Consider the following 26,080-nt stretch of genomic DNA (forward strand, 5'->3'; position numbering starts at 1 on the left):
TTCATTCACACATTTATAAGCCAGATATAATACAGGAAGAAAGGAAAGGAGGAGGAGGATAGGAAAGAGAAAGGAAGAAAGGGAGGAAGGGAAGAAGAAAGCAAGGAGGAAGGAAGGAAGGAAAGAAGGAAGGAAGGATTTGTTAAGTGGCTACTATATGCCATACACTGTGCTAAGCAGCTGCCTTATCTATTTACACCTAGATAATTACTTGGAGAATAAAGATTTCTGAGGGCTATATTAAGAGATAGTCACTGGGCATTTACTGCGTACATGGCACCATCGGTATGATGACTGAATATAGATTGTGATTGTAAAGGAATCTGGAAACCATGTCACGTGAGGACATCATTTTCTGGTTTCAAAGAACTGATAGCTTACTCAAGAGAGAAGATAAAGGTCGAAGAGGGACATGAAAGTGGGCTTTCAAGTATTTAAGAAGATGTCACATGGAATTATTAAGCCTACTATATGCTAGGCACCAAGGATACAAAGAGTGAGAGAATGCCTCTGTTGCTCCAGACAGAAGAACTAGGACCGATTTGTGAAAGTTAGAAGACAGCAAGATTTCAGCTTAACCCAGTGAAGAACTTTTTGACAATAGAGCTGACCAAGACAATGGAATGGGAAACCCAACAAATGTGTGAACTTCTTGAAAATTTTCAACACCATGTATTATGGAGGAGATGCCAGAATGGAAGGGATGTTAGATTAGATGATCTATTAGGTAGGCCCTTTCCAATTCTAAATCTATATGATTATTCAAATCACATTACTCATCTTCATCAAACTCACAATTTAAGATGGACATACTGATACAGAAAAAACAGAGAGAAGAATAAACTCAAGCAAAAAAGCAAACACTAGCTCCCAGACTCTCTAGAACAGACCAGCACAACCTACAACGCTGGTCCACTTGCCATAGACCAAAGAATTTCCTCTACATACATATAAAGGATGTTTTCCTCATTTTTCCTAGACCATCCAAAATCCTTTGGCCCAAGGACTGTAGGTTGTGCAGGCCTGCTCTAGAATGATGATCCATATTTCCATTTTTTAAAAATTACATGATATATCCCAACTTCCTCAAAGCCTATATGAAAATCTTTTCATACTCCATCCATAGTTTTTCCTTTCTTGGCTTTAGTGGTACTTCTCTTTTCTAGTTCATCTCCTACCTGACTTCTCCTCCTTAGTCTCCTTTTCTGGATTATCATTAATCACCTATCTGCTCACCATGGATGATCCCCCATATCCTGTCTTGGGATCTCTTTTTTTCTCTTCAAATTCTCCTCTCCTCTTCTCCTTTCTCTCCTCTCTTGTCTTCTCCAGACCCTTGCCTAATTGGTCCTGCTTCATCTCCCTCTCCTCCAAGCCCTCCTCCACTCAGCTGGCAGTGATCTTCCTTAAGCACAAGTCTGATCATGATGTTTCTCTACTCAGTAAGTTCTAGTAACTTCCTATCACCTCTAGGATAAAATATAAACTCCTATGTTTAGATGACTATACTAAATCTATCTTTCCAGCTTCATTATGCATTACTATACTCTATAGTCCAGCCAAACTGATATTGTCTCTGTTCTCCACACATCCTCATCTTCCATCTCCATGCCTGAAATTAACTCCCTCTTCACCTCTGTTTCATAAAATCCCTCTCTTTCTTCAAAGCACCCCAAGCACCACCCTACCTGATCTTCCCAACTTTCCAGTACCCTTCTTCCTAAATTATGTTGTATTTATCTTGCATTCATTCTATAAATTCTTACATATATACTTGTTTCTCCTGATAGAAGAGTTCCTTTGACAGCAGGGATGGATTCATTTATTTACATTTTTTCCTTAGCACCTGGCATGTGCTGGCACATAGGCTATTAGCAAATGTTTGTTTATTGATCATGTCCCATGGGTTCAATCATCACCTCTATGCAAATAATAATAACATTAGATGGCATTTATATGCTGCCTTAAGGTTTACAAAGCACCTTACATATGTTATCTCATTTGCTTCTCACAACCAACCTAGGAAGCAGGTACTACTAGTATCTCCATTTTATACACCAGGGGACTAAGGCTGAGAGAAGTCAAGTCAGGGTCACATAAATACTAAGGATCTAAGGCAGGATTTGAATTCAGGTTAATCTTGTATCTTGAACTGCCTGCTGGATATCTCTATCTGGATTGGATTTTGGATAGGTATCTTAAACTTAACAGTTTCAAACTAAATACATTTCTCTTCTCTAAAAATAAAATAAAATAAAAATAAAAAATAAAAACAGAAGAAGAAAAAGCCTCAAAACAACAACAAAAAATAGCCCCTCTGTTAAACTTCCCTGTGTTTTGCTGAGGGTGTTGCCTTCTTTCCAGTCACTCAGGATAACAACCTTACGAGTCACCCTTGATTCCGCATCCTCCCTCACCCTTGTCTTGTCAATTCTGTTTCTCTCCTGGACATCCTCCCTGTCTCCAGTCACGCAGCTACCATCTTGCTTCAGACTTAGTTCATCAAATCTACCATGGCTACAATAGCATTCCAACTGTTCTCTATGCTTCATACCTTTCCTAGACACACAGCTGCCAAAACAGTATTTGTAAAGCACAGGCATAACCATGATACACTTTTCTCAAAAAGTCTTTAGAGAATAACTATCAACCTTAGGATAAAATGTGAACTCCTTAGCTTGGCATTTAGAGCTTTTCAGTCTGGCTTCAACCTAGCTTCCCAGGCATCCTCCACACTAGCCCCCTTCATGATCTCCACTTTCCAGCTAAACTGATCTATATGCTGTTTTCCCAACTCAGTATGCCTTTTCTGACTTTTGCAGTCCATCCTTCATACCTGGAATACTTTTTTCTCACTAGATCCTATGGGAAACCTTTCTAGATCTCTCATGTTGTTAGTGTCCTCTCTTTCCTCAAATTAAGCTATATTTTCTCATGGTAATGCTGTGGCCTGGCTGTGTACCTGAATTTCTACAGACTGAAACCAAGTGTCACCTATTAATTAACCAGCAAGGGAATGTAGTATAAGCATTGACCACCAGGTGGCAATACGCTCAAGCTACCAACCAAGTGGTTTCATCAAAACAGATCCAATGCACCAGCGTGGGCTTCCCACAAAGGCATTCACCAGAGCGTGCTCAAGCCTACGAATTCTTGGACCACTACCCCTTTTCATCACCCTGATTTCCCACTGCTTAGGCTGGGGAAAGTGCACTGTTCCCAAGTCAATACTGATGTAGAGCATGAAAAGAAAATGGAAAATAGCTCTAAGATATCAAAATCAGGGAAGGCTCTGATCCTCACCACTGTTTATCTGGGAAATTTCTCTCTCTGTTAACTCAGCTTCATTCATGAAACTCATATATTTCATAAGACTTTTCAGTGGCAATGTTTTATTAAAGTTATAGTAAAAACTATCAAAAAAATTAGTTTTCAAGCCCCATCATTTTCCTAAAACCTCATTCTAGCTGGTAGATTGTGGGAGAGATCTAGGGAAGGGATTGTTTAGTGGGAACCCCCTAGGATCAACTCTTTGAACAATTGTTGAAATTAGGGATTTTGAACTATCTCCTAACAGTTGCTAGGTTTTGCTGGTCCACCTGTGCTCCACTTCAGCCTTGGCTCACCCACTGCTCTATCTTGCCATCACAACACCTTGGTCCTGTGTCTTCCCCAGAATCTTCACCTCAGCCACAACAGCTCTGGAAATCTGTTACTAATATATCTTTGCCAAGCTTAAATTAAGTGAAAGGCAGCAGCAACTTCAACAGCAAGTGGCCAGGGGCAGCCACCCCTATAGCCAGTTTCCTATTGACCTTTCTGTTCCCACTCCCATTAACAGGGTTAAATGGAGGGGTGGATCAGCAATGCTTTCCAAGGAAGGAAACCCCACCCCTCACATCAGATTGCAAGGGGGAAAGGTCAAATTGCATAACTACATGCAAAATCTCACCCCATCTTCCAGGCTGTCACATGACTTCACCCCTGTCCTGAGCATGTAGAGTCCTGCTTCAAAAATGCCCTTCTGATTTTGTTTTCCCTGTTGCAGATTCCTCTGAATCCCACAGGGATGAAACATGTTTCAGACTCCACTTCATATTTCTCTGTGTAAACATTATAGTTTTCCAATAGAACGTAGGACAGAGAGGAGGGTAGGGACTGATTTTTCTTTGTATTGTCAGTGTCTCACCTAATTCTTTTGCACATAATACACATTTAATAAATGTTTGTTTAATTGAATTCAATATTTCATAAAAATCAAAGAGAACTCAAATTAATTTTGCTTTCATAAATAACTAGAGACATCCTGGGAAAGTTATGAAACCAAGGGTAGGCATCACTGCTAAAGGCAAACAACACCTAATGTATAAACATTTGAAGTTCTACATATTTTTAAAAGGATCAAAGTCCTATCTTATGTAATAATGGTACAGTAGTATTAGGGAAAAGGAGATGTACAATAGGATAGTATTAATGTGTGATATTGAAAGAAGGGTTCATTCATGTAGGGTAGAGATTTTTCAAAAACAGCTTTCTCTTTCCCATTTATCTTTGTATATTTCAGAGACGAACAGAAACAGAGAGGCAGAAGATAACATCTGAATTTGAAAAACTCCACCAATTCCTAGTGCAGAAAGAACAAGACTTCCTGGCCCAGCTAAAGGAGATAGACAAGGCTATTTTAAAGACACAAGATGAGAATATTAATAGGCTTTTGGAAGAGAGGACTCTTCTCAGCAACCTTTTAAAAGAAATGGAAAAGAACCATCAAAAGCCTGAAAATGAATTCTTAGAGGTTGGCTGTTAGAATAGTGAATTAGGGAGGAAGTCTAGGGATAAAAGGGGGTTATTCTATAGCATCAGCCAATGCTGGGCAGCTCCAAGACATGCCACTTAATCTCCCTGTAGAGAAGATATATAAAGAAACCATAGCAAAGTATTTCCATCTCCAAAAGTGGGAATGAGCAACAGTCCAAGCAGAAAGGGAAATTCAGTGATTCAGTTTGAGGTAGAAAAAGTTACTTAACACAATTGATTAGCTGTGACAAAGCACTCACAAGATCATTTCACCTTCAGGAAACAGCTAGTCCAATACAAGGGATATAAAATCGGGAGTTAGATTTGAACTTTCACGATAATTCTGTTTATTACTTGTTAGGTTACTTTGGATTTCTCCTTTCTGGGTTCTATTAACTTGATGGTACCAAATATACCATTTTCTGACTAGCTTACAGAGATGATGTAAAGACAAGCAAGAAATGAGTCTGAAATTTACTTGAATGGCTAATAATGAGTTTAAAGAACATTGTAAACTCTTCCCCCAATTAATAGCCTTTTGCTTATACGATACTAACAACAGAATCATTTCCCAATGTGTATAGCACACATACACACAAACACACACACTGAATACCCACTTATAACAATGGAAAAATCAAGCAAAATCCAACTGGCAAAGCAACTGTATCTTCTAGTATATGCATCATTCCCTATCATTATCACAGTTAAATATCTTTGTAGTGCATTTAAGGGAGGTTTTGTTAGATGATTAAGCTAATCCTATTTACTAAGTAATCTTGCTAAATAATGAATTTAAACATAGTGTGAAAAGGTCAGGAAAGTGGTAACAAATGCATTCCTATATTCCCAGGAAAGTTATCTATGATGAGAAGCTCATTTTTAAGTTGTAAAACAAATGTGCTAGATAAATGCTACTCCAATAGACTATGGTTTATTTTGAAAAGTGAAGAAATTCAGGACATGCAGATCAAAACCTGAGTCTTCTTTGTTTTCCTTACAGGATGTCAGGATGATCTTGCACAGGTATGTAGAAGGGCAGATAGGACCCTCAGGGGTTCTTGCCAATCTTGTCCTCTGAAAAAGGCTTGGGAACCTATCTGATGATGCAAGATTAGTAGTGGCCACATGGACGAATGTAGATTTCAAATTAGCAAAACAAAGAAAGTCACTTACCTTGCCCAGTAGCTGCTTGTTTATTTGCCTGGAACCTAGAGAAGTTGGAGGGAAAGATGAAGAAAAATAGTAGGATGAACACTATTTGGAATCAGAGGACCTGAATTTGAGTCCTAACCTACTACTAAACTTGCCTGTGGAAACTTGTTCAAGTTAATGTTCTCTGGGCCTCAGTTTCCTCCTCTGTAAAATGAGAAGTTTAGACTAGATGTCCCCTAAGCTGCCTTTTCGGATTTAAATTTATGATTCCATTAAAGGCATTTTAACTTATGTCATTAAAGGAGGGAGAGTAGGTAAGACGTTAAAACTCCAGTCATTTTTAGTTTGGTTACTGCCTCCAACCCAAAGCATTACTGCCTGGTTACCGATATGGGAAGACTAGAAGAGTAACAGCCAAGTTCATTATGTATTGGCAGCTTCTTGGCACTGAATTCGATTTCAGAAGCTCCATAGGGAGAAGAATAGTAATGAAGTTAGTAGGAGAAAGTGTGGTTAGCTTTACTGTTCCTGGATCTGGCAAATGTCATTTCTAGTGAAAAGGGCTTTGTTCTGCTTGACCCTTTCAATTCAATCAATCAATCTACAAATATTTATTATCTACTACTCTGTGCTAGATGCTGGGGAAACAAAAGCAGCGACATAGACACCACTTTCATATGAGAAATACAAAATACAAAACCCTCACTTGATTTTCAAAATTCCATGTCTGTCCTCAGGCATGATAATACTAAGCCTCCTATGCCAGCTCCTAAGTTCCCTGACCTGGACAAGAGAATCAAGATTTTCTCCGAAAAACATCTGTATCTCAGACATTACTTGCAACAGTTCAAAGGTAATAGACTATAATTGTTTTCATATGAAATCTTTATTATTGATCCATGAACATTTAGACCAGCAGTTCTTATAATGTGGCCCCTAGAAACACGAGACCCTTTTAGGGAGTCCAAAAGGTTAAAATTATTTTTATAATAATATTAGACATTATTTGCTTCTTAAAATATTCCTCCCTTCCCTAACTATATATTGATACCAGATTTTCTTCATATACTTCAATCAGAACAATATATAACAGAATGAATGCAGAAGCTGATATGGAAATTCAACTGTCTTCTGGAAAGCCAGATATTAAAGAGACTTGCAAATATATATGAACCAATGCCACTCCTCTCACTAATTCTTTTTGTTTGGGAAAATACAGCATTTTCCCCTATAAACATTATATTTATGTTAACATGAAATGGATTTATTTTAATAAATTAATAAAAAAATTAAATTTATCTTTTAAAACATCTAATATGGTAAATAAATGTGTATTATATATCACATAAATAAATCCCACATAAATAAAAGGTCTTTGGGGTCCTTACTAATTTTTAAGTGTGTAAAGATGTCTTGAGACTAAGAAGCTTGACAGCCACTGGCCTAGATGATGATGCATAACTCTGTTGCGATGCATAACTAACTGTTCTTTTTTGTTTTAGTATTAATTTAAATCTGCATAGCACTTTCACATTTTAATTTTTTTCCTCTTAGAAAATCTACCATCTTCCCTGATGGAAATTACAGGTAAATTGCTCAAAATAACAAGTATGGTAAGTTTATCCATATGGATATCACCTGTCATTTTTTAAAATTATTAAGTATTAATTTTTCCCTCCCATTTCCTCCATGTACATACTAAAAAAAGAATAATTAAAACAAAACCCTTGTAACAAATATGCATAGTAGAGCAAAACAAATCCCCATATTGGCCATGTCCAAAACTATGTGTCTCATTTGCATATTTAAGTCTATCACCTCCCTCTCAGACCTAAGGTGGGAAGCATCCTTCTACATTAATCCTCTGGAATTTTGCTTGGTCACTACAACCTGCTTTTTTTTTTAAAGAAAAACAAAGAAAGCATGCTTCTTCCCAGATTTGAGGAGGGGAGGGGAGGGAGCAGAAGCAATGACAGCAATCAGGGTATCTTATCTATTCAAAGAAACAGGACTGGGTCACAGAACCCAGTTTACTTCTGTGAAATTCTATATTTGCCTGGCAGCGCTTGCTTTCCAACTCATTTATGATTTTCATGAAACATAGGAAGGCAATACAAACCAATGTTATTCACAATAGAGGAAGGACATCTGAAGGTAACAAAATCTGAAACCAAGGAAAGTGAGCAGTTAAACAGGTAATAAGGCTGCAAAATTGACTGAAAAAAAAAATGGATTCTTCTATTTATACCACAGACAGCTCCACTTTCCACAGACAAAGCTCAGCTTTCTATATTTCAGAGAGGCTCAGGACTCCAAGAATGGTGCTAATGCCATCTGAGCAATAGAGCTGATCATTCATGGCTAATAGAATGTGAGCCATAGTCCAGGGATCCTCAGGTCTTTCCTGATGTGAAAAAAGGCGCTAAGAAAGTAGTCTTACTTCTGACATAGTTCAGGAGAAATATCTATGGATTTGGAACGAAAAGTACCTTCCTCTGGAGAAAATGAGGTTGAGGAAGGAAAATCAGAGTTGTCATCTAGCCAAAGTCCTTTCTCAATGCCTCCCCTCAGACTCACTCATACCCATATATTACTAGGGGATCTCCAATACCATCATTCCCTAAAAAATGAGCTCTCTGGTTTTTTTTTCTCCCCAGATTCTATGACTTTGGACCCAGAAACTGCCAATGCTTTTCTTATGGTGACAGAGGATCACCAGCACGTGAAAAACATAGGGACCAAACAGGATGTGCCCAGAAATCCAAAGCGGTTTTCTTATTTTTCCTGTATCCTGGGGTCTCAAGGTTTCAACTCTGGCAAGCACTGCTGGGATACAGAGGTTACTCATGGAGGTTACTGGGGATTGGGAGTTGTCAAAGAATCAGTGAATAGGAAACAGTGGTTTAAGTTAAGACCTGAAGAAGGAATCTGGGCTATTGGGCTGTACCAAAGTCAGTACCAGGCTCTTACCTCACCCTGCACTAGTATTGCGTTGAAAGAGAAACCCAAGAAGATCAGAGTTGCCTTGGATTGTGAAGAGGGGTTGGTATCATTCTACAACACTGAGACTATGAGTCACATCTTCACTTTTTCTGCTGCTTTCACTGAGAAACTCTTCCCCTTTTTCTGGCTGCCCTCAAAAGGGTCTTCTATAACACTCTGTCCCATTAGAGAGTCATGCTTCCCCTGGACATCTCTTCCTCTCTGAGAAACTTACAACACTGACAAATACCTAGGAGTTACTGTCATTGCCATCTTCATGACTGCATGACAGAATCCAGATTTCTATTCCTTATCGGGGGTTTAAGTGTTGTGTAAATGAAACTCACCAACCATGAACACTTAGAGCCTTTTCCTGTTTTAATGTGTTTGTAGTCAAGTAATATTTTCAGAACTCTATTTTTTTCTTCCACTTTTACCTTCATCTGTCCAACTTTGTTCACAATTCACTTTCCCCTCATCAAACAAAACCCCCCTTCCCAAAAGTCCCCTACAGTGAGAAACTTCCTCCAAACAAGTGAAAATCGCTGAACCTATGGCACAGCTTTTACTAATATCCAAACGAGAACTGAGGAGGAGAGGTGTCAAACACAGGACCCACACAATCCCTAGTGTGGCAGGAAACCAAATTAAAATGAAATTGGGAAATATTTAAATGTAGTTGGGAAATGAAATACGATGAAACATAGATAATATTACATTTCAAAACTAAGTCAACATGCAGCTTGCAGCAATCCTTATTTAAAGATTAGTGGCACTCATTTCTATTTGTTTGACTTTACTGTTCTAGAATACCTCATTTTTAAAAAGTGACCATGTTCTGTAGTAGTTCCCGAACATTAATGAATGAATGAATAATTCATTAATTCTAATAATTTTTATAGAACAGATAGGTGGCACAGTAGATAGAGCACAGGACCTGGAGTCAGGAAGCTCTGAGTTCAAATCCAGTCCCAGACACTTGTCACTTAACCCTGTTTGCCTCATTTTCTCATCAAAATGAGTTAGAGAAGGAAATGGCAAACCATTCCAATATCTTTGACAAGAAAATCCCAAATGGGGTCACAAAGAGATGGACAGACAACAGACAACAAAAATAATTATTAACTCTACTGAGCAAAAATGGAACAGCACCCTTCTAGAACAAACTTACCAATATGAGTCAGACATATTAATTCAATCTAAATACATATAGAAATTATCTGTTTTGCCCAGTTCCACTCTGACAGTCACTGTTAGGTCTACACTGCAAAAGTCACAGAATTGAAAGCAACCTGGTCCAGTTCTGTCTTAATATGGTTTCGGCTTACAACTAAATAACTCAAAATGAATATTTATACCACATTCCATTTTAAGTTACTCTAAAGTAGAAAATAATCTAAAAGTAGCTTAGTTCCTTTCCAGACTTCCTTCAGATTATTCCCTTTTACTCAAATGCCAAATTGGATCACTTTCTATTCTCCAAATACATTTTTCCAATAGGACTATGCCTTTGCCTCTGAAATTTCCTCTTTCTGGAATGCTCTCATCCCCTAACTGCTCCACCTTCATTGATGTGTGTTGAAATTCTAATTACCCTTCAACACTCAGCTTCATTATTTATTCAGTACCTGTATAGGAACTTTATGTACATTTGTACCAAATCAGATACTTAGGTATGGTTTTGTGCCTGCCTAACAATGAAGTCAGACAGGCTGAGCAGTTAATATTAACCAAATAACAATTAAGGTAACAATAATTTCTGATTCCCTTAGTTAAAAGTGACCTGTCCCTTTCTCAACACTTTGTTTATACATCTCCACTTTATGTTATAATACAACATCAATATTATATTCATAGATAATATTTTTATATCATCAATCACACTTCATTTTTATTTGTTTTTGGTGTTGTGACACCAATCACCATTAACATTGATACTAATATTCCAGTCTCTTTTGGATTTGAACTCAATTGTCTATGAATTATAGAATTACAAGTTTAGAAGAGACATTGAAAGATTATCTACTCCTATTACCTGCCTTCATTCAAAGCCCCTCCATTCAATAAAAGTTTATCCTTTAGGGGAAATCTTACAATTTCCTTCCATGTGTTCTGACAAATATTCATCATAGAGGGGTAGTGTGTCATGGTGGATGGAAAACTGGCCTTGGAAGTCAAAAAGGCTTGGGTTCAATTCCCACCTCATCCACATATTGGCTGACTGGGTGACCTCAGGCAAGTCATTTAACCTATCAGCATCCCAGGAAATATTCTTAAGCTGCAGAGCAGACCCCAGTCTGAGTTAGTTGAGTAAGGTTCCTCACCATAGGTGTTCCCTACCCTAGTAAAATCACAAATCCAGTTCCAAAGAAACATTCTTCATATGCATGAGGAAGGGACAACATGGCAGAGTGGTGTAACTGGCGCAACTAGCATCAGAGGACTTGGACTCAAATCCTACCTTGGCTAACTTACTTCCTGATGATTTTGTTTATACCTCTATGGACCTCAGTTTTCTTGGTCAAGGGGAGGTCAAATTAAAGAATCCTTAAGATCCTTTCCAATTCTAAATCTATCACCCAGTAAAAACATTAGTAAATTACTTTTCATACTTGTTTGTATTCTGCCTTAGATTTACAAAATTAGTATAATTAACAAAAACAGTTTTAACATTTTCCTCTGTTATCAGTTTTCCTTTTTTAACTTTCCTCTGGTCATTGTGAAGACAGACTTATTTGTGTTCAAGGCATTTAGTAAATGTGGACCACTGCCCACATTCTTGCCCAATACCTCAGCAAACAAATGAAGGTAATTAATTTCATCTAGTGGTCAGGGCAGGGAAGAGGTTTGGTGAAAGCTGGTGGGACTGCTCTGCTTGGAAATGGAGGTAAGATAACTTGACTCCTCCCCATCAGTCACAGCAATGTTATCCTTATTTCTAGTTCCTCAAGCTCCTAATTCTTTCTTCTTCACTTTTTTCCATTAAGGACATTGCCAATTCTTTCTTCAGAATATTGGCTCTGCCTTTTCTTCTTAGTTATCATAACCATTGTCCCAGTTCAGTCCATAAGCAACTCATGCCAAAACTAATACAAAAGTTTAAAAATACTTCTTCCTCCTCACAGAGTAGCAAAAATTTTACTCAAGCATCTTATTTTCATTTTAAATTATTATTCTTCTCAAGAATCCATAGTGAAATTCCATTGAAAACAACTAAGGAATGTATAAAATAGCAGGGAGTCTACCCATCAAGATTCACACAAGAATCATACATATAACCACTGTTTATAGAAATGAATACAACTATCTGTATCAAATTTAAATTATTGATCTTGGATCTTAAGTTCATTCACTCAGTTGGAGTTATTTAATTGCCCTAATCTTGGAGGAACCAAGGACCTGGAGAATACTTTAGGAACATGTAGTAAATGCCTTCAAATATTTGAAGGGCTGTCATGTGGAAGAGAGATTAGATTTGTTCTGCCTCACTTCAGATATCAGAACTAGGAAGAATGGGTTGAAGTTGCAGATGGGTATACAAGGTGATACAGTAGAGAGAAAGCTGGGGCTAGAATCAGGAAGACTCAGCCTCCTGAGTTCAAATCTGGCCTCAGACGCTTACTAGCTGTGTGACCCTGGGCAAGTCACTTAACCCTGTTTGCCTCAGTTCCTCATCTATAAAATGATCTGGAGAAGGAAACGGCAAACCATTCCCATATCTTTGCCAAGAAAACCCCAAATTGGGTCACAAAGCGTCAGATATGACTGAAATGACTGAAGAACAACAAAAGTATATAGGTTCCTTATTTATTTTCGTCCTATTCTGGATTGTAAATTCTTCAGTGACCTTGGGGAATGGAAGGGTGGGAAAGGGCTGGTGGTGGCTATCTCCTGTTTTCCTTTGTAAGTACCTGAAGCATCTATTTAAAAAAAAATACACTAAATGTAAGCTTAGATTTGGAGTTGGGAGAGACCAGAGTTATAAACTTGTCCCTGAAATGTACTGTCTGTGCGACTATAAGCAAACAACCTCATCTGTCTATGACTCAGCTTCCTAATCTGCAGTCAGTCACCTCACCTCTTTGGCCCTTAGCTTTCTCAACCTCAAAATGTGAACAACATTTGCATCTATGACCTCACAAGGTGGTTGCTAAAAAAGTGTTTTAAAAGTGTGAACCATGCCTGTTCAATAAATGTTATTGGCTGATTCTTCTAACCAAAAGAGAATTCCCCAGAAAGGATCAAACTGACTGTCTGGTGTGCAAAGGCCATTGTGTTCTTTGCACTTGCTCCCAAACCAGACATGTCAGTTTTTACTCCTATTTCAAAGCCACGTCTCTTTCTTATTCTTTTGTTGTTGCAGCAGCATTTGGTCTGTAAATGAATTAGAGTAACGTTAGAAAGACCATAATTAGAAAATCTATAAATACAAAGTTGATGCAAACACCGTGGTAAATATGCTCTTTGCCCTGTGAATCAACAAGTCTGTAATATATATTGCTTGACTAATCCTTGAGTGATTTGTCTAAGGCCACGTAAAATACTCATAGATAATGAACTGCTGATGATTAGTGAACTGATCCAGCCATTCCAGAGAACAATTTGGAAATAAGTCCAAAGAGCTATAAAACTATCCATGCCTTTTGATCAAGAAATACCTCTACTAGATCTGAATCCCAAAGAGATCAAAGGAAAAAGACTCAAACGTACAAAAATATTTATAGCATCTCTTTTTGTGGTAGCAAAGAATTGGAAATTGGGGGGATGCCCATCAAGGCAATGGCTAAACAAAGTATGGTACATGATTGTGATAGAGTACTAATGTGTTATAAGAAATGACAAGAACTATACGAATAGACGCCAACTAAGTGAGAAGAATCAGGAGGTCATTGTGATGAATAACACCATATTATTATAATGACCAACTGTGAAAGACTAAGATCCTCTGATCAATACCATGACCCAAGACAATTCCAAAGGACTCATGATGAAAAATGCTATCCACTTCCAGAGAGAGGACTAATGAAAAATTGGAATGCAAATTGAAGTATAATTTTCTCACTTTTTTTCTTGCTTTTGTTTTAATATAGCTAATATACAAATAGGTTTTGCACGATTTCACATTATAATTGACATATTGCTTCCATTCTCAGTGGGTATGGGAAAGGGGTAGGAGGGAGGGAGAGAATTTGGAAATCAAAATTTAAAAAGAATGTTTAAATAAATAACTGGTTTTTTTAAAATATAAAAAGAAAATACTTGTAGAGCAATATGGGGTTGGGGTGGGGTATAGGATGGAGATTATAGTGCGTCTGGCTATTCTGTGAGTGAACAGAATGTGCTGGACACAAAATAGCTAACTAAAGATTTTTATTTAACTGAGTGTAGCTCAGAATGTTGGCAGCAGGATCCATATTGGCAGTTGGATTTGAGATGGCAAGCATGACACAATGGTGCCCTCCTGCCAAAAACAGATGGCACCTGGCATGTGCCCTGTTACATCCACTTAGCTACAATGAACAAAAAGATTTCATTCTATTGTTTCCTTTTATACCACTCTCTTAGCTGCTTTTTCTCTTCTTTACTTCCATATGGCCACAAGTGAATGACTATTTCCAAACGTGCAAACATAAGAACTTTAGTAGATATGTAACTCATCAATCATGTTTTAATGATAACTAGCCTGAATATATTGCTTTAAGGCTTGCAAATCACTTATTTTATTTTATCCCTACAACAACCCTGGGAGGTAGGTGTTGTTATTAACCTCATTTATAGATGGAGCAACAGAGGCAAACATAATAAATGATTTCCTCAGGATCACATAGTTGGATTTGCATTCAGCTGTCCCTGACTCCAAGTCCAGGGCTCTATCCACTGTGCCACCAGTGGCATTAAAGTTAAGGTTAAGATTAATCTCCTCAACCTTGTGTGGTAGCTACAGATTCCATCATGAGTCTTTAAAAAGTCCAGGGGATAGGTGTCACAGCATATGGCACCACGTACTTCTGTGAACTAAAAAGAGTTACTTCCAGTACTTTTACAAGCTATTATTGCCTATAAGGGTTTATAAGATTCTAATTCCTAACAAAAATGGACTTGTCTAATCAATCACTTTATATTTTCATAGACTTCTCAGTTCTACTTAGAAATGTTTATAATAGAGAACCCCTAATTATTTATTTAAAAAGTTCCATTCATCTTTTGATTGTGATTTTTCTACAAGAGGAAGATATTTAGGAATATAGAACTTCAGAGAGATCATTCCATCTCAATTCCCCATTTTACAGTAGCCAGTGTCCCCTTCACCCTTGAGCCCAAGATTCTAGGTAATTTATGTTATAATTCTTTCTAAACCACATCTCACAAAGATACATAAATGTAACTATCTTTACTAATCAATCAAAGAACCGACAGAATTTAAAACAACATTTAGTTAAAGAATATGGTAATTAAAAAGAACAGCAAAAGCCTTCTTCTATGAGCCTGGAGATCAATGAGAAGAGTAATATGCTAGGTGATCACATGTATGACCATACAGAGAGAGAGAGACCTGCCTCCAATTCTGTGAATATTCCCAGAGCCTGCTGGTCAAGTCAGTGTTCATTGTTAAGCTTATTATCCATAGGACATTATTTTCCAATGCTCCCTTCTAGGTATCACATCTTCATTGCTCCCCAGCAAGCACATATTACCACAGCTGGACCTCAATTATTTTCAAGATCACTTAATACCCTTCCCAACATCCTCTAAGAATGCTGTGATAGGAAATCCTCTCGACTGTCAGAAAAGAATAGTAACTCTTTCAGCCCATCACTGATCACTGATCACTTTTTTCTTTTTATTTAAATTGTATTACTTACTACAAAATATAACCAAACATGAATATTTCAATATATAAAAAATAAAATAAAAGGGCCATACATAATTTCTGTTATGTATAAAATGCTATTTAAGGAACTGGTTTTTTGTATGGAACAGGATGATGCTGAAATGGGCATAAGAAGTACTTTTTAATAAAGAATAATTAAATCAAGTGGTAAAGGATGTAAAGTATTGTTTGTTTCATAAACGAACAGTTTAGTGCCTTAAAAAGAGTAAGGAAAGAACTTTGGTTTAATAAAAACTGATAAAATTTGTACATGAAGAAACAGTTTTCAGGTAGCCTGTGAGCAATTTGATTGAAAAATAGATGAAAAATGAACTGTGGCACAAGTATAAAGGCTCAAGTTACCTTATAAATAATTTAAGGCAGTATCTCTTTTGTAGATAGTTTGATGGTTTAAAGGAGGACAAAGAAAAAGCTTTTATTCAAAACTGATAAAATGTAACTTTAAAGGAACATAGGCATAAGAGTCATAGACTGTTAAATTGGTCTTTATTAAAGATAATGGAGTGGCTGGAACTACAGAAACTATGGTCCCTCAGCTCATTATCATTGTTATGCTGATGACAGATCAATAGATACACAGACAGGCAGATAGAGAGGAGGCAGCCAGGTAACACAGTGGATAGAGTGCCAGGTCTGGAGTCAAGAAAACTCATCTTTCTGAGTTCAAATCTTGTCTCAGATACTTACTAGCAGTGTAACCCTGGACAAGTCACTCTTTGCCTTAGTTTCTTCATCTGTAAAATGAACTGGAGAAGGAAATGGCAAACTACTCCTATATCTTTGCCAAGAAAACCCCAAATGGGATCTTGAAGGGTCATGGAGACTGAAAAAAAGACTGAGTAACAACAAAAATAAACTGATAGAAGGGGCAGGGTGGGGCAAGAAAGGAGAAGAGATAAAAAGAGAGAGAGCCAGCCCTAGTCCCTCCCCTGATTTGCAGTCCCTAGTCACTAGTTGCCTATTTGACATTTCAAAACAGATGTCCCAGAACCACGTCAAACTCAACATGTCCAAAACAAAATCATCTTTTACCACAAACCCATAGCTTTTCCAAATTTCTCTTATTTCATCAAGGCACCACCATTCTTCTAGTCTCCCAGGTTCTTTACCTTTAGTATTCTCAACTCCTCACTCTCCCTCATCTGCCTACATGGCCAATCTTGCTGTTTTTACTTCCACAACTTCTCTCACATCTTACCCAACCTTTCTCTATGTACCCAGTCACCACTGTAGTCCAATCCCTCATCATAAATTACTACAGTGACTTCCTAACTGGCTTCTCTGACTCATGCTTATCCTCACTGTAATCCATTCTCCACACAGCAGTTGGAGTGGTTTTCCTTAAGCACAGATCTAACCATGTCACTTCCCTATTCAACAAAATCCAGTGGTTCCCTGTTGCGTCTAAGAGAAAATGAAAACTTTTTTTTTTTTTAGCTTTTAAAACCCTTTACAATCCGTACCCAACCTATCTTTTCAGCTTTATTAGACACTGCTTCCTTTCTTGCATTCTGCAATTCAACCAAACTGGCTTTCTCTGTTCCACACACATAGCATTTCATCTCCAATCTCCACAACTTTGCATGGGTTGCACTCCTTTCTCACCTATGCCTCATAGAATTCCTCTCCTCATAAGATATAGATCAAGCCTTCATGGCTTCTACATGAAGTCTTTCCCTTTCCCCCAAATAGCATATGCCTTTCCTCCCTAACAACATCATAGTTAACTACCATGTGTTTATTTGTATTTATAATCTTTATATTTATTCTATATATATATGTATATACATGTATGTGTGTGTGTACGTCTCCCCTACTAGAATGTAAGTTCTTTGAGAGTAGGGATTGTTTTATTTTTTACATTTGGAATTTCCAGTGCCCAGCACAATTCTTAGTACATAGCAAGTACTGAGTAAATTCTTGATTTATTACTGAGCTTTATCAGAGAAATTTATTACTAACATTTCTCCCTGTTAAGTTTCCCTTATAATCCCAATTTCATCAATTTTGTTTATGTGAAATCTTTTCCATTTTATGTAATAAAACACTGTTTAGTTTACTTTTTATGATCATCTCTAGCCCTCATTTGGTGAAGAAGTCCACCCCATTCAGAACTTTAAATGAACTCTCTTTCCTTTCTGTAATTTATGTTATGACCATACATATATGTAGGTTTTGGATCCATTTGGAGCTTACTGTGGTAAATTGTATGAGATATCAGTCTAAACCAAATTTCTGCCAGACTGCTTTCCAGTTTTCTGAACAATTTTGTCAAATAGAAAATCCTTGGCCTAGGTAATTGATTTATTTGAGTTTACTGAACACCATGCCACTATGTTTCATTGTTTATGGGTCATGTTTCTCTAATCTGTGGCATTGATCAACTTTTCCATTTTTAAGTCAGTACCAAATAATTTTCAGGATTATTGCCTCATAGTATACTTTGAGACGTGCTACTGCTGAAGGAGGAAATGGCACCACTCCAGTATCTTTGCCAAGAAAACCCCAATAGGTGCCACGAAGAGTCAAACATGACTGGAAAACGACTGAACAACAAAACAGAGGTCTAGGTCTCCTTTCTCACTTCTTTATTTCTCTTGAAATCTTTGATCATTAGGTCTTCTAGATTAATTTTATCTTATAATATAACTCTTTGCTTACTTTGGTATGGCACCAGAAGGGCAGCTAGGTAGTGTTGTGGATAGAGAACCAGTGCAGGAGTCAGGAGGACCTGAGTTCCAATTTCACCTCAGACACTTGACACTCACTAGCTGTGTGACCTTGGGCAAGTCACTTAACTCCAATTGCCTCATGCTGGGTCATCTCCAGTCATCCTGATGAATATCTGGTCACTGGATTCAGATGGCTCTGGAGGAGAAGTGAGGCTGCTGACCTGCATAGCCCTCCCTCACTCAAAACAAAGTCAAGTGGAAGTCAGTCATTATTTCTCTGATGGCATGGTCTTCTTTGGCAACGAAGGACGAACACACACATGGCACCAGATCTTTAAATTAATTTAAGTAGTTTCAGGCCAGTTCCTTGATAGTTTAAGTTCTATACTGGAGTGAAATGATACTCATAAGTGATTCATTAGTTAAAAAAAGATTTATGTAATAATGGCAGGGGAAGAATATTCCACAAGGATATGCATGGAAGACACTACGAACTGATTCAGCAAAGTGAAGCTCCTTGTAAATGGGTAGTCTATCAGCCAAACCTTAGAAAAAGGCATAAGCTCTAGCTATTTTTACTCAAGTGATTTGGAAGTGATGTCAACTGTCTAATCCTTTAGTTCCTGAACCAATCAAATCCAGAGGATAGTATTTTAAAGGAAAAACTACTCTAACTTGCATGACAGCATGGTTTAACATATTGTTCCTACTTCAGGTGATAGTCATTTTTTCTTATATAGCATGACCTAAGAGTGAGTAATTAATAATTTTAATTGGCATTTGTCTTTATTTCTCTAAAGAGCATTCTACAGTTGCATTCATCTAATTCCTATGTGTCTTAGTAGTTGAACTTCCAGAAATTATTTAGATTTAGTTATTTTAAATGAAATTTTTTTCTGTCTTTTCCTTCTGTGTTTTATTGGTACATAAAGGCAGAGAATTTTGTGGTTTTATTTTAAATCCTGCTGTTTTATTAGTTACAAATTATTTGATTCACTTTTAGTTGTAACTCTAGGGTTCTCTAAATAAACTATCATACACAAAAAGCAATACTTTTGCTTCTTCTTTTCCTATTCTTATTGCTTTAATTTATTTTACCTATCTTATTGCAATAGTGAACATTTCCAAACTATTATACAACACTGGTAAGAATGGGTATCTTTGCTTTACCTTTGATCTTAATGAAGAAGCCTAATGCATTCCTCCATTACAAATAATGCTAGTTCTTGATTGTTGACAGATATTGTTTTCTACACATTAAGGAAAGGTCCATTTACAGGGGTTTTTGTGAGAGTTCTTAACTCCTCTAGGTCCTAACATGCTGGCATCTTAGGCAGAAAATCTCTGACCTTGGTTTAATGGGTAGGCAAGACGTATTTTGTTAAGGAAAAATTCATTTATTTCCTATGTTTTTTCAAGTTTTCAACTGAAAAATGTTGTATTGTCATAAGATTTGTTTCTATACTGATTAACATATTATTTTTATTATTTCTGTTATCTATTATGTTTATAGTTTTTCTAACATTGAACCAAGCCTGCATTTTTGGTATAAATCTAAACTGGCCATAATAAATAATTTGTTTACGATGTTAATTTAACTTTTGCCAATATTATATTGATATTTTTGCAAAGATATGCCTTAAAGATACTGTTCTAGTTATCAGGATCATATTTATATCATGGGAGTCTGTTAGGATACTTTCTTTCCCTACTTTTACAAGAAACTTATGTGATGTTGGGGTAAGTTGTCATTTGAATGTTTGATATTTTATAGAATTCATTTATAAATCCATCTGGGACAGGGATTTTATATTTTGGGAGTTTATTTATGGATTGTTGTATTTCATTTTCTGACGCTGAGGTATTTAAATTCTCCATTTCTTCTTATTCCTGATATTTTTTCAAGTATTCATTCATTTATCAGTTTTGTTGACATATAAATGGCATATTTATATATGTTGGCAGATACTTTTTTCTTGATCTGTTGTAATTTCTCCATTTTAATTTTTTAATCTTGATTTTTTATGATTTTATTTTTATTTTTATGCTTTGCATTACGCTTTTAAATTTTTATCAAATTAGCTGACTTCTAATAGTGTAAAAAAAAAAAAACTCACCTAGCTCTATTTATCAATTCAATAGGGTTTTTTGTTTCTATTTTATTTCTTCCTTAACTTTCAGAGTTTCTATTTTGTGTTTAGTTTGGAGGACTGGATTTGTTTCTTTTCTAGTTTTGTTTTCTTTAGTGGCCCATTTCATTGATCTCTTCTTCCTCAGTTTTGTTAATGAAAATGTTTAGATATTAATTTTCCCCTGATTGCTTCAGTTGTATCCTCAGAACTTTTAGTATGTTCTCTCATTATCATTTTTTAAAATGAAATTATCCCAATTACTAGTTCTTATACTTTCTTTTTTTTTTTAATCCTCCTTTTATGATTTACCCTTCAAAGTTTGTTTTGCCAGTAACTATTCCCTCTGCAGTGGTAGTAATACACAAAGTCTCCTACTTCTCCCACCTGCTTCCTGCAAGTTAAGCTAGTTTTTCCCTTTAAAGGTATTGAAACCATCCTCTAGATTTAACTAACTCAGAGGATGAAGGCTCAAGTCATTGACATAGATTCCTGGTCACTTGCAAACAAAACAAAACACAAGGGTCTGAAGCTCCTGTTTCTGGCCTGTAACCATAGACCAGTAGCATAAGCCACATTGGGAAACTATGTTTAACTCAATCAATGCTTTGTTCTGAATGGACATTCCTTCTCTGATCTAAAATTCCTTGCCCTACTATAGCTAAGTAAACCTTAATTTGTTAATGCTCAAATGGATTACAAGTGTTTCATTCATTCCCATTTCAGACTTAAACTAAGAGGGAACTGACCAGAGACAGGCCTAAAGCATGACACCCTCCTGAATCTATCTTACTTCTTAAATCCCCACTCCCTATTCCTGCCTATTTTTATGCTTGCATGTTTTTCTGTTGCACTACCATTTGTCAGGTTCAGATAAGACTGGGCCTCATTAGATTCTAGGTTCCCTCCATCTCTTCCTCTATACTCTTCTGACCCACCCCACTTATGAGAAATAATAAGTCTCTTCCTATTTGCCTTCATTTCTTCCTTAAGGTATTTTTTCCCCCACTTAAAACCAACCAAATAATTTCTAGACCCTGAATTTGTCTTTCTTTACTCTGTGACGTTTGAAGACAGAATTTTGAAAGGATTCTTGTATCTTCTCCCTCATTAGAACTGTAAACCTGATTCTGCCAAAGCCTGGGGTAGTTTTGTGGAGGAACAGTAGAGCTCCTGATTGGCTAAGAAAATGCTGAGCCCTTTGTACCTGCAAAAAGTACTTACTTCAGTTTGTTACAGAGATTTTGGTGAAAGAGGCTTCAAAGAGAAGCAGAGAGAGGAAATCCAAAACAACAGTCAAGGGAGAAATTTTGAATGGTGGAATGGAGCCCTAATAGCCACTCATACCTGTGCGAGTTAGCTTCATCATGTTCCCTGACCTCCAGAGCTTATAACTCTAGAGACTGTTGAGAGAGACCCTCTCCTGGTGAGAGATCTTTTCTTTGGCCCAGTTGAAGAGCTCATTTACTTTGCATATTCTTTGGTATCCTAAAATGAAGAATTTCCCCAATTTCTGTTTGCTGTTTTGCTTAGATAGATGAGTTCATCTGTGATGGGTGATGGCTTTTGGTAAAAAGAAGCTAAACTGGCAAATGTAAACTAAGGCTTCCTCTTCCACCTTAAGAACAATGAGTAAAGTAGCTTGCCTTCTGAACTGCTAAGTACCATACTCCTAGAAGGGAGATGTTTGAGAATTGGTTGATAGATATGCCTAGCTTAACATCCCTCCTGGAGCCTGGAAGAGAGACTGACTAACCTCAACAATCCTGGACCTTTGGTGTCCTTCCCCCTAGTGTGACACCACATGGCCCTTCTCCTACTTTCCTCTAATTTATCCATGTTACCTACAAATCACACCAATAAACACTTTATCATCATTTAGCCCCTTCAAGTGCATATACAACCTACCAACCAGGGTTCTTGTGAGGATGAAATTTGCCGAGGGTCACACAGCTAGTAAGCATCTGAGGCTGGATTTGAACTCAAGTCCTCCTGACTCCAGGGGGCCAGTGCTCTCTCCACTACATCACTTAGCTGCTCCATTCCTGAGTATTTTCAACTTACAACTTCTTATATGAAGTCACTGGTGGATTATTTCTATTTTCTCTTTGGCCTCCGGTATTAATAAAGTGGGGCAATTATCTTTTATGATTTCTTAAAATTATGTCATCCAATTTTTAATCATAATTTTAATGGAGTCTAGTGATTTTAAGTTATCTTTCCTTAACTTGTTTTCCAGGTCAGTAATTTTTAATAGTAAATATCTCATATTTTCTTCTGATGTTTCAAACTTTCAAATTTACTCCAAAGTTTCTTGTTGCCTTATTGAAGCTCTGGATTTTTTCTGTTTCATTCTGTTTTGGGGGGAATCTACCACTTGAGTTGTTTTCTACTTTTTACTTTAAGCTATTTATTCTCTTATCTTTTTCCTCAACAGCTTTAACTTTTTTCTCTTGCTTCATTTCTTTCATCTACTTTTAGAGTTTCTGTGTCCAAACCATTTTTTCTCCAAGCCTGTATTTGTAGTTGTGTTCTCTTCTTTGTATACTTCTTGGGTTTCTCTCAACCCATAAGATTTCTTGACTGTATTCAGTTTTCTTTTATTTACTCACATCTCCAGTCTTAGTACCAACTAGAACTTGGTATAAGGCCTTGAATCCACCCCCTCTTATGCTCTTGGATGGTGCAGGCAGGCTCTTCCTGGTACTGTTGCCTCTGTAATCTGGATACTACTACCACTGCAGTTCTGCATGGGGCGGCTGGGAACAAGTCCCAGACTCTGCCTTCATTCATGTCTTCTGGTGACCCAACACAGGCACTGGTCTTGCCCTCATCTCTTTATACAACCACCAGTGAGGCACTGGATCTATTCCACAATTTGGCCCTGACAGACTCTGACTGGATGTCAGGGATTGTGCTGGTCCTGCAGAGTTCCTTAGCATGGGCTTCCCAGGTACTGATCTCCACCAGGAGCTGATGGTCTTCTGCTGTGGTTCCAACAGCAGTGATAATTTCAGGCCTCTTGGAGGACCCCAATCCATGCATGCAGTCTGGCCCCAGTTCCATGAGCAATAATCTACTGAGGTTGGCTCCTTCTCCTACTGCAGCTCTGGCAGCGCCCCTGGTTTCAGGCCCTCCTGATTTATCCCTTATCAGACTGCCTGGAGGCTTCTGATTGTCCTCTTGAGCAGTCAGTAACTGATGGAGGCACTTACTCCTGTGTCCCTTTGGTATCACTGAACATTGTTTCATCTAGAACCCTATCTAACCTTGGCTGGGATATTCATTAGGGAAGCTGGGCATCATGATCTTGGACCTTTCATGTCACCACCTTAACAGGAAGTCCCCTTTAATTATGTTTTAAAGTAGTCAAAGCCAGAGTCAAGTTGTTCAGACATCATAGCAACAACTGCAACATTTTTATGTGAAGTAATACAGAATAGAGGCAGTAGGTAGACTCACTGCTATTTGGCAGAAAGCCTGCAGTGCTTTCCATATATTCTTTAGTTAGTTCTTCATGTCTAACAAGAAGAATGAGGAGCTATAGTCTGATATCTTAAAGCAGAGGGGTCAAAAGTGGTCCTTTCTCAGCAATGCATCCTGCAACACTCCCCAGTCAGTTAAACCTGATTAAAATGTAATTGGGAAATATTTAACAAAATAAACATATATGAGAACATAATGTTAATATGTGGTTTTCCAAGTCAATAGTCAGCCCACAGGGATCATTATGCATGGTTTCTATAATTTAACACCACTGTCCTAAAGGCCCTACCCAATTCTCTGCTGATTTCTGTTGAACAATTTAGTCATATAACTGCCTAGATCTGAAAATTCTGGAAACTGAAAGAATTCAGCTAAGTCTTTCATTATGTTTTCCTACACTTCTTTCTCCATCCATCCCATTTCACTCCTACTCCCAAGGTCCTCTGCAAATGATCCTGTTATGCTCTACACATGGCCAGCCTCTTGTACCCAGGCACATCAAGTAATACAGCTATAAATGAACATCACCATTACCTCAAATTTTTATAGTGCCTTTTATTTTTTATATATTCTCATACGTACAATTTTATTTCATCCTCATTTATCCCTATGTGAAACAAGTAAAATATTATTATTTCCATTTTTGCTGATAAAGAAACAGAGTAAATAGGGGACAACTTGGCATGCCTAAATTCACAGAGTTAGTGTCACAGCAGGGATGAGAATCCAGTTTTCCTAACTTCCTATTCAACTCTCTTCATGTGATTTGGTGAGATGCTACCCGATTTTAATCCTTGTAATTAACTGTGCTTCCCATCTTCTCATTTTGATGGACTCAAAACTTTTTTCTCTTTAAAGGTTATAAGCTCAGGAGGACTTGAGTTCAAATCCAACCTCAGACACTTGACATTTAGCTGAGTGACCCTGAGTGAGCCACTTAACACCTATTGCCTTGCCTCCCAAAAAAGTCATAAGCTAATAGTTTCTTGAAGTCACAATGAAAAAATTTTTTAAAGTGATAGATGAGTGCTCCCTAGACCCATAAGCACCCTGATCCTTTCCTTTTGTCATTTTTAAGTCTTGTTCATGCAAAGGAGGAAAAAAAAAATCATTGATTGGCTAGTTTTTTCCTAGAGCAAACTCTTTCACTTACAAGTTTCCCATAGCATTCTCCTTCCAATATAAAAGAATTCTGATGAAAACTTTCAATATGTAGGCATAAAATATGCACAGGTTTAAGCATTAAAATGAGAACCTAGTGTTCATCTCCATCTTTTAGCTCTCAATGGTGACTTCTGATTGTCTGTTGGAGTTAAATTTGTATTTTAAAAAATGCCAAAATGAAAGATCTTTAAGTTACTGCCCCATTTAGGTGCATAAATCCTCAATAAAGATCTGTGACTTATCTGCAAGTTGTAATTTTCTTGACTTCATTACACAGTCAATCAGAAAACTGTTTTTGAAGGTGAACTCTATGCAAGGCATTGTGCTATGGGCTGTGTGGAAAATATAAATTATAGTCCCTGTTTTCAAAGGAAAACAAAGCATAAACTCAGGGGAAAAAATAAACTGAAATGTAAGAATTCAAGGACAATAATAACAGTAAGTAACCCAAGAGGTGTCCCAATGCCTCACATGATTAAATGACATTGTTTGGCCTATTACTGTCCTTGGTACTCAAAGAAGACCAAAATAACATCATTATGTCCGGGTCAAGGTACAATGTGTCCAATTGTGACTGATCAAACCAATACAATCTAAGAAGGCTCTACCACAAGTGGGGCACAAATAGTCTATATGAACATTGAAGTGGAGATGTCTCTAAATTTGCATCTCATGTTTCTTTTGAGGTGTAATTCTGATTTCCTCATAGAGCACAGCACATTCTTTGATGTGGGCATGCCATGCTGTGCAGTCCTGTGCTAGGGTCTCCCATGTCTCACAATCAATTCTAAAGTTCTTCACAG

General features: G+C 37.3%; 1 protein-coding gene and 1 long non-coding RNA gene across 4 annotated transcripts in view; one reads left to right on the forward strand and one right to left on the reverse strand.

The window, feature by feature from the left end:
• LOC140517922 (tripartite motif-containing protein 10-like) overlaps positions 1 to 9,291 on the forward strand; it is a 36,251-nt gene extending 26,960 nt beyond the window's left edge. For both annotated transcript variants that reach the window (XM_072629589.1, XM_072629590.1), the window contains exons 3-7: positions 4,565 to 4,795; positions 5,801 to 5,823; positions 6,690 to 6,805; positions 7,507 to 7,539; positions 8,610 to 9,291. In XM_072629589.1, the coding sequence (XP_072485690.1) occupies positions 4,565 to 4,795; positions 5,801 to 5,823; positions 6,690 to 6,805; positions 7,507 to 7,539; positions 8,610 to 9,160 (954 nt within the window). In that variant the 3' untranslated portion in view covers positions 9,161 to 9,291. The remainder of the gene's footprint in view (positions 1 to 4,564; positions 4,796 to 5,800; positions 5,824 to 6,689; positions 6,806 to 7,506; positions 7,540 to 8,609) is intronic.
• The window catches only part of LOC140517928 (uncharacterized), a 136,908-nt gene that overhangs the window by 97,622 nt on the left and 13,206 nt on the right, over positions 1 to 26,080 (reverse strand). For both annotated transcript variants that reach the window (XR_011971789.1, XR_011971788.1), the window contains exon 3: positions 5,974 to 6,008. This is a non-coding gene — a long non-coding RNA (uncharacterized lncRNA). The remainder of the gene's footprint in view (positions 1 to 5,973; positions 6,009 to 26,080) is intronic.

The sequence above is a fragment of the Notamacropus eugenii genome, chromosome 1 (genome assembly GCF_028372415.1).
Source record: "Notamacropus eugenii isolate mMacEug1 chromosome 1, mMacEug1.pri_v2, whole genome shotgun sequence".
In the NCBI taxonomy this organism is placed as follows: Eukaryota; Metazoa; Chordata; class Mammalia; order Diprotodontia; family Macropodidae; genus Notamacropus; species Notamacropus eugenii.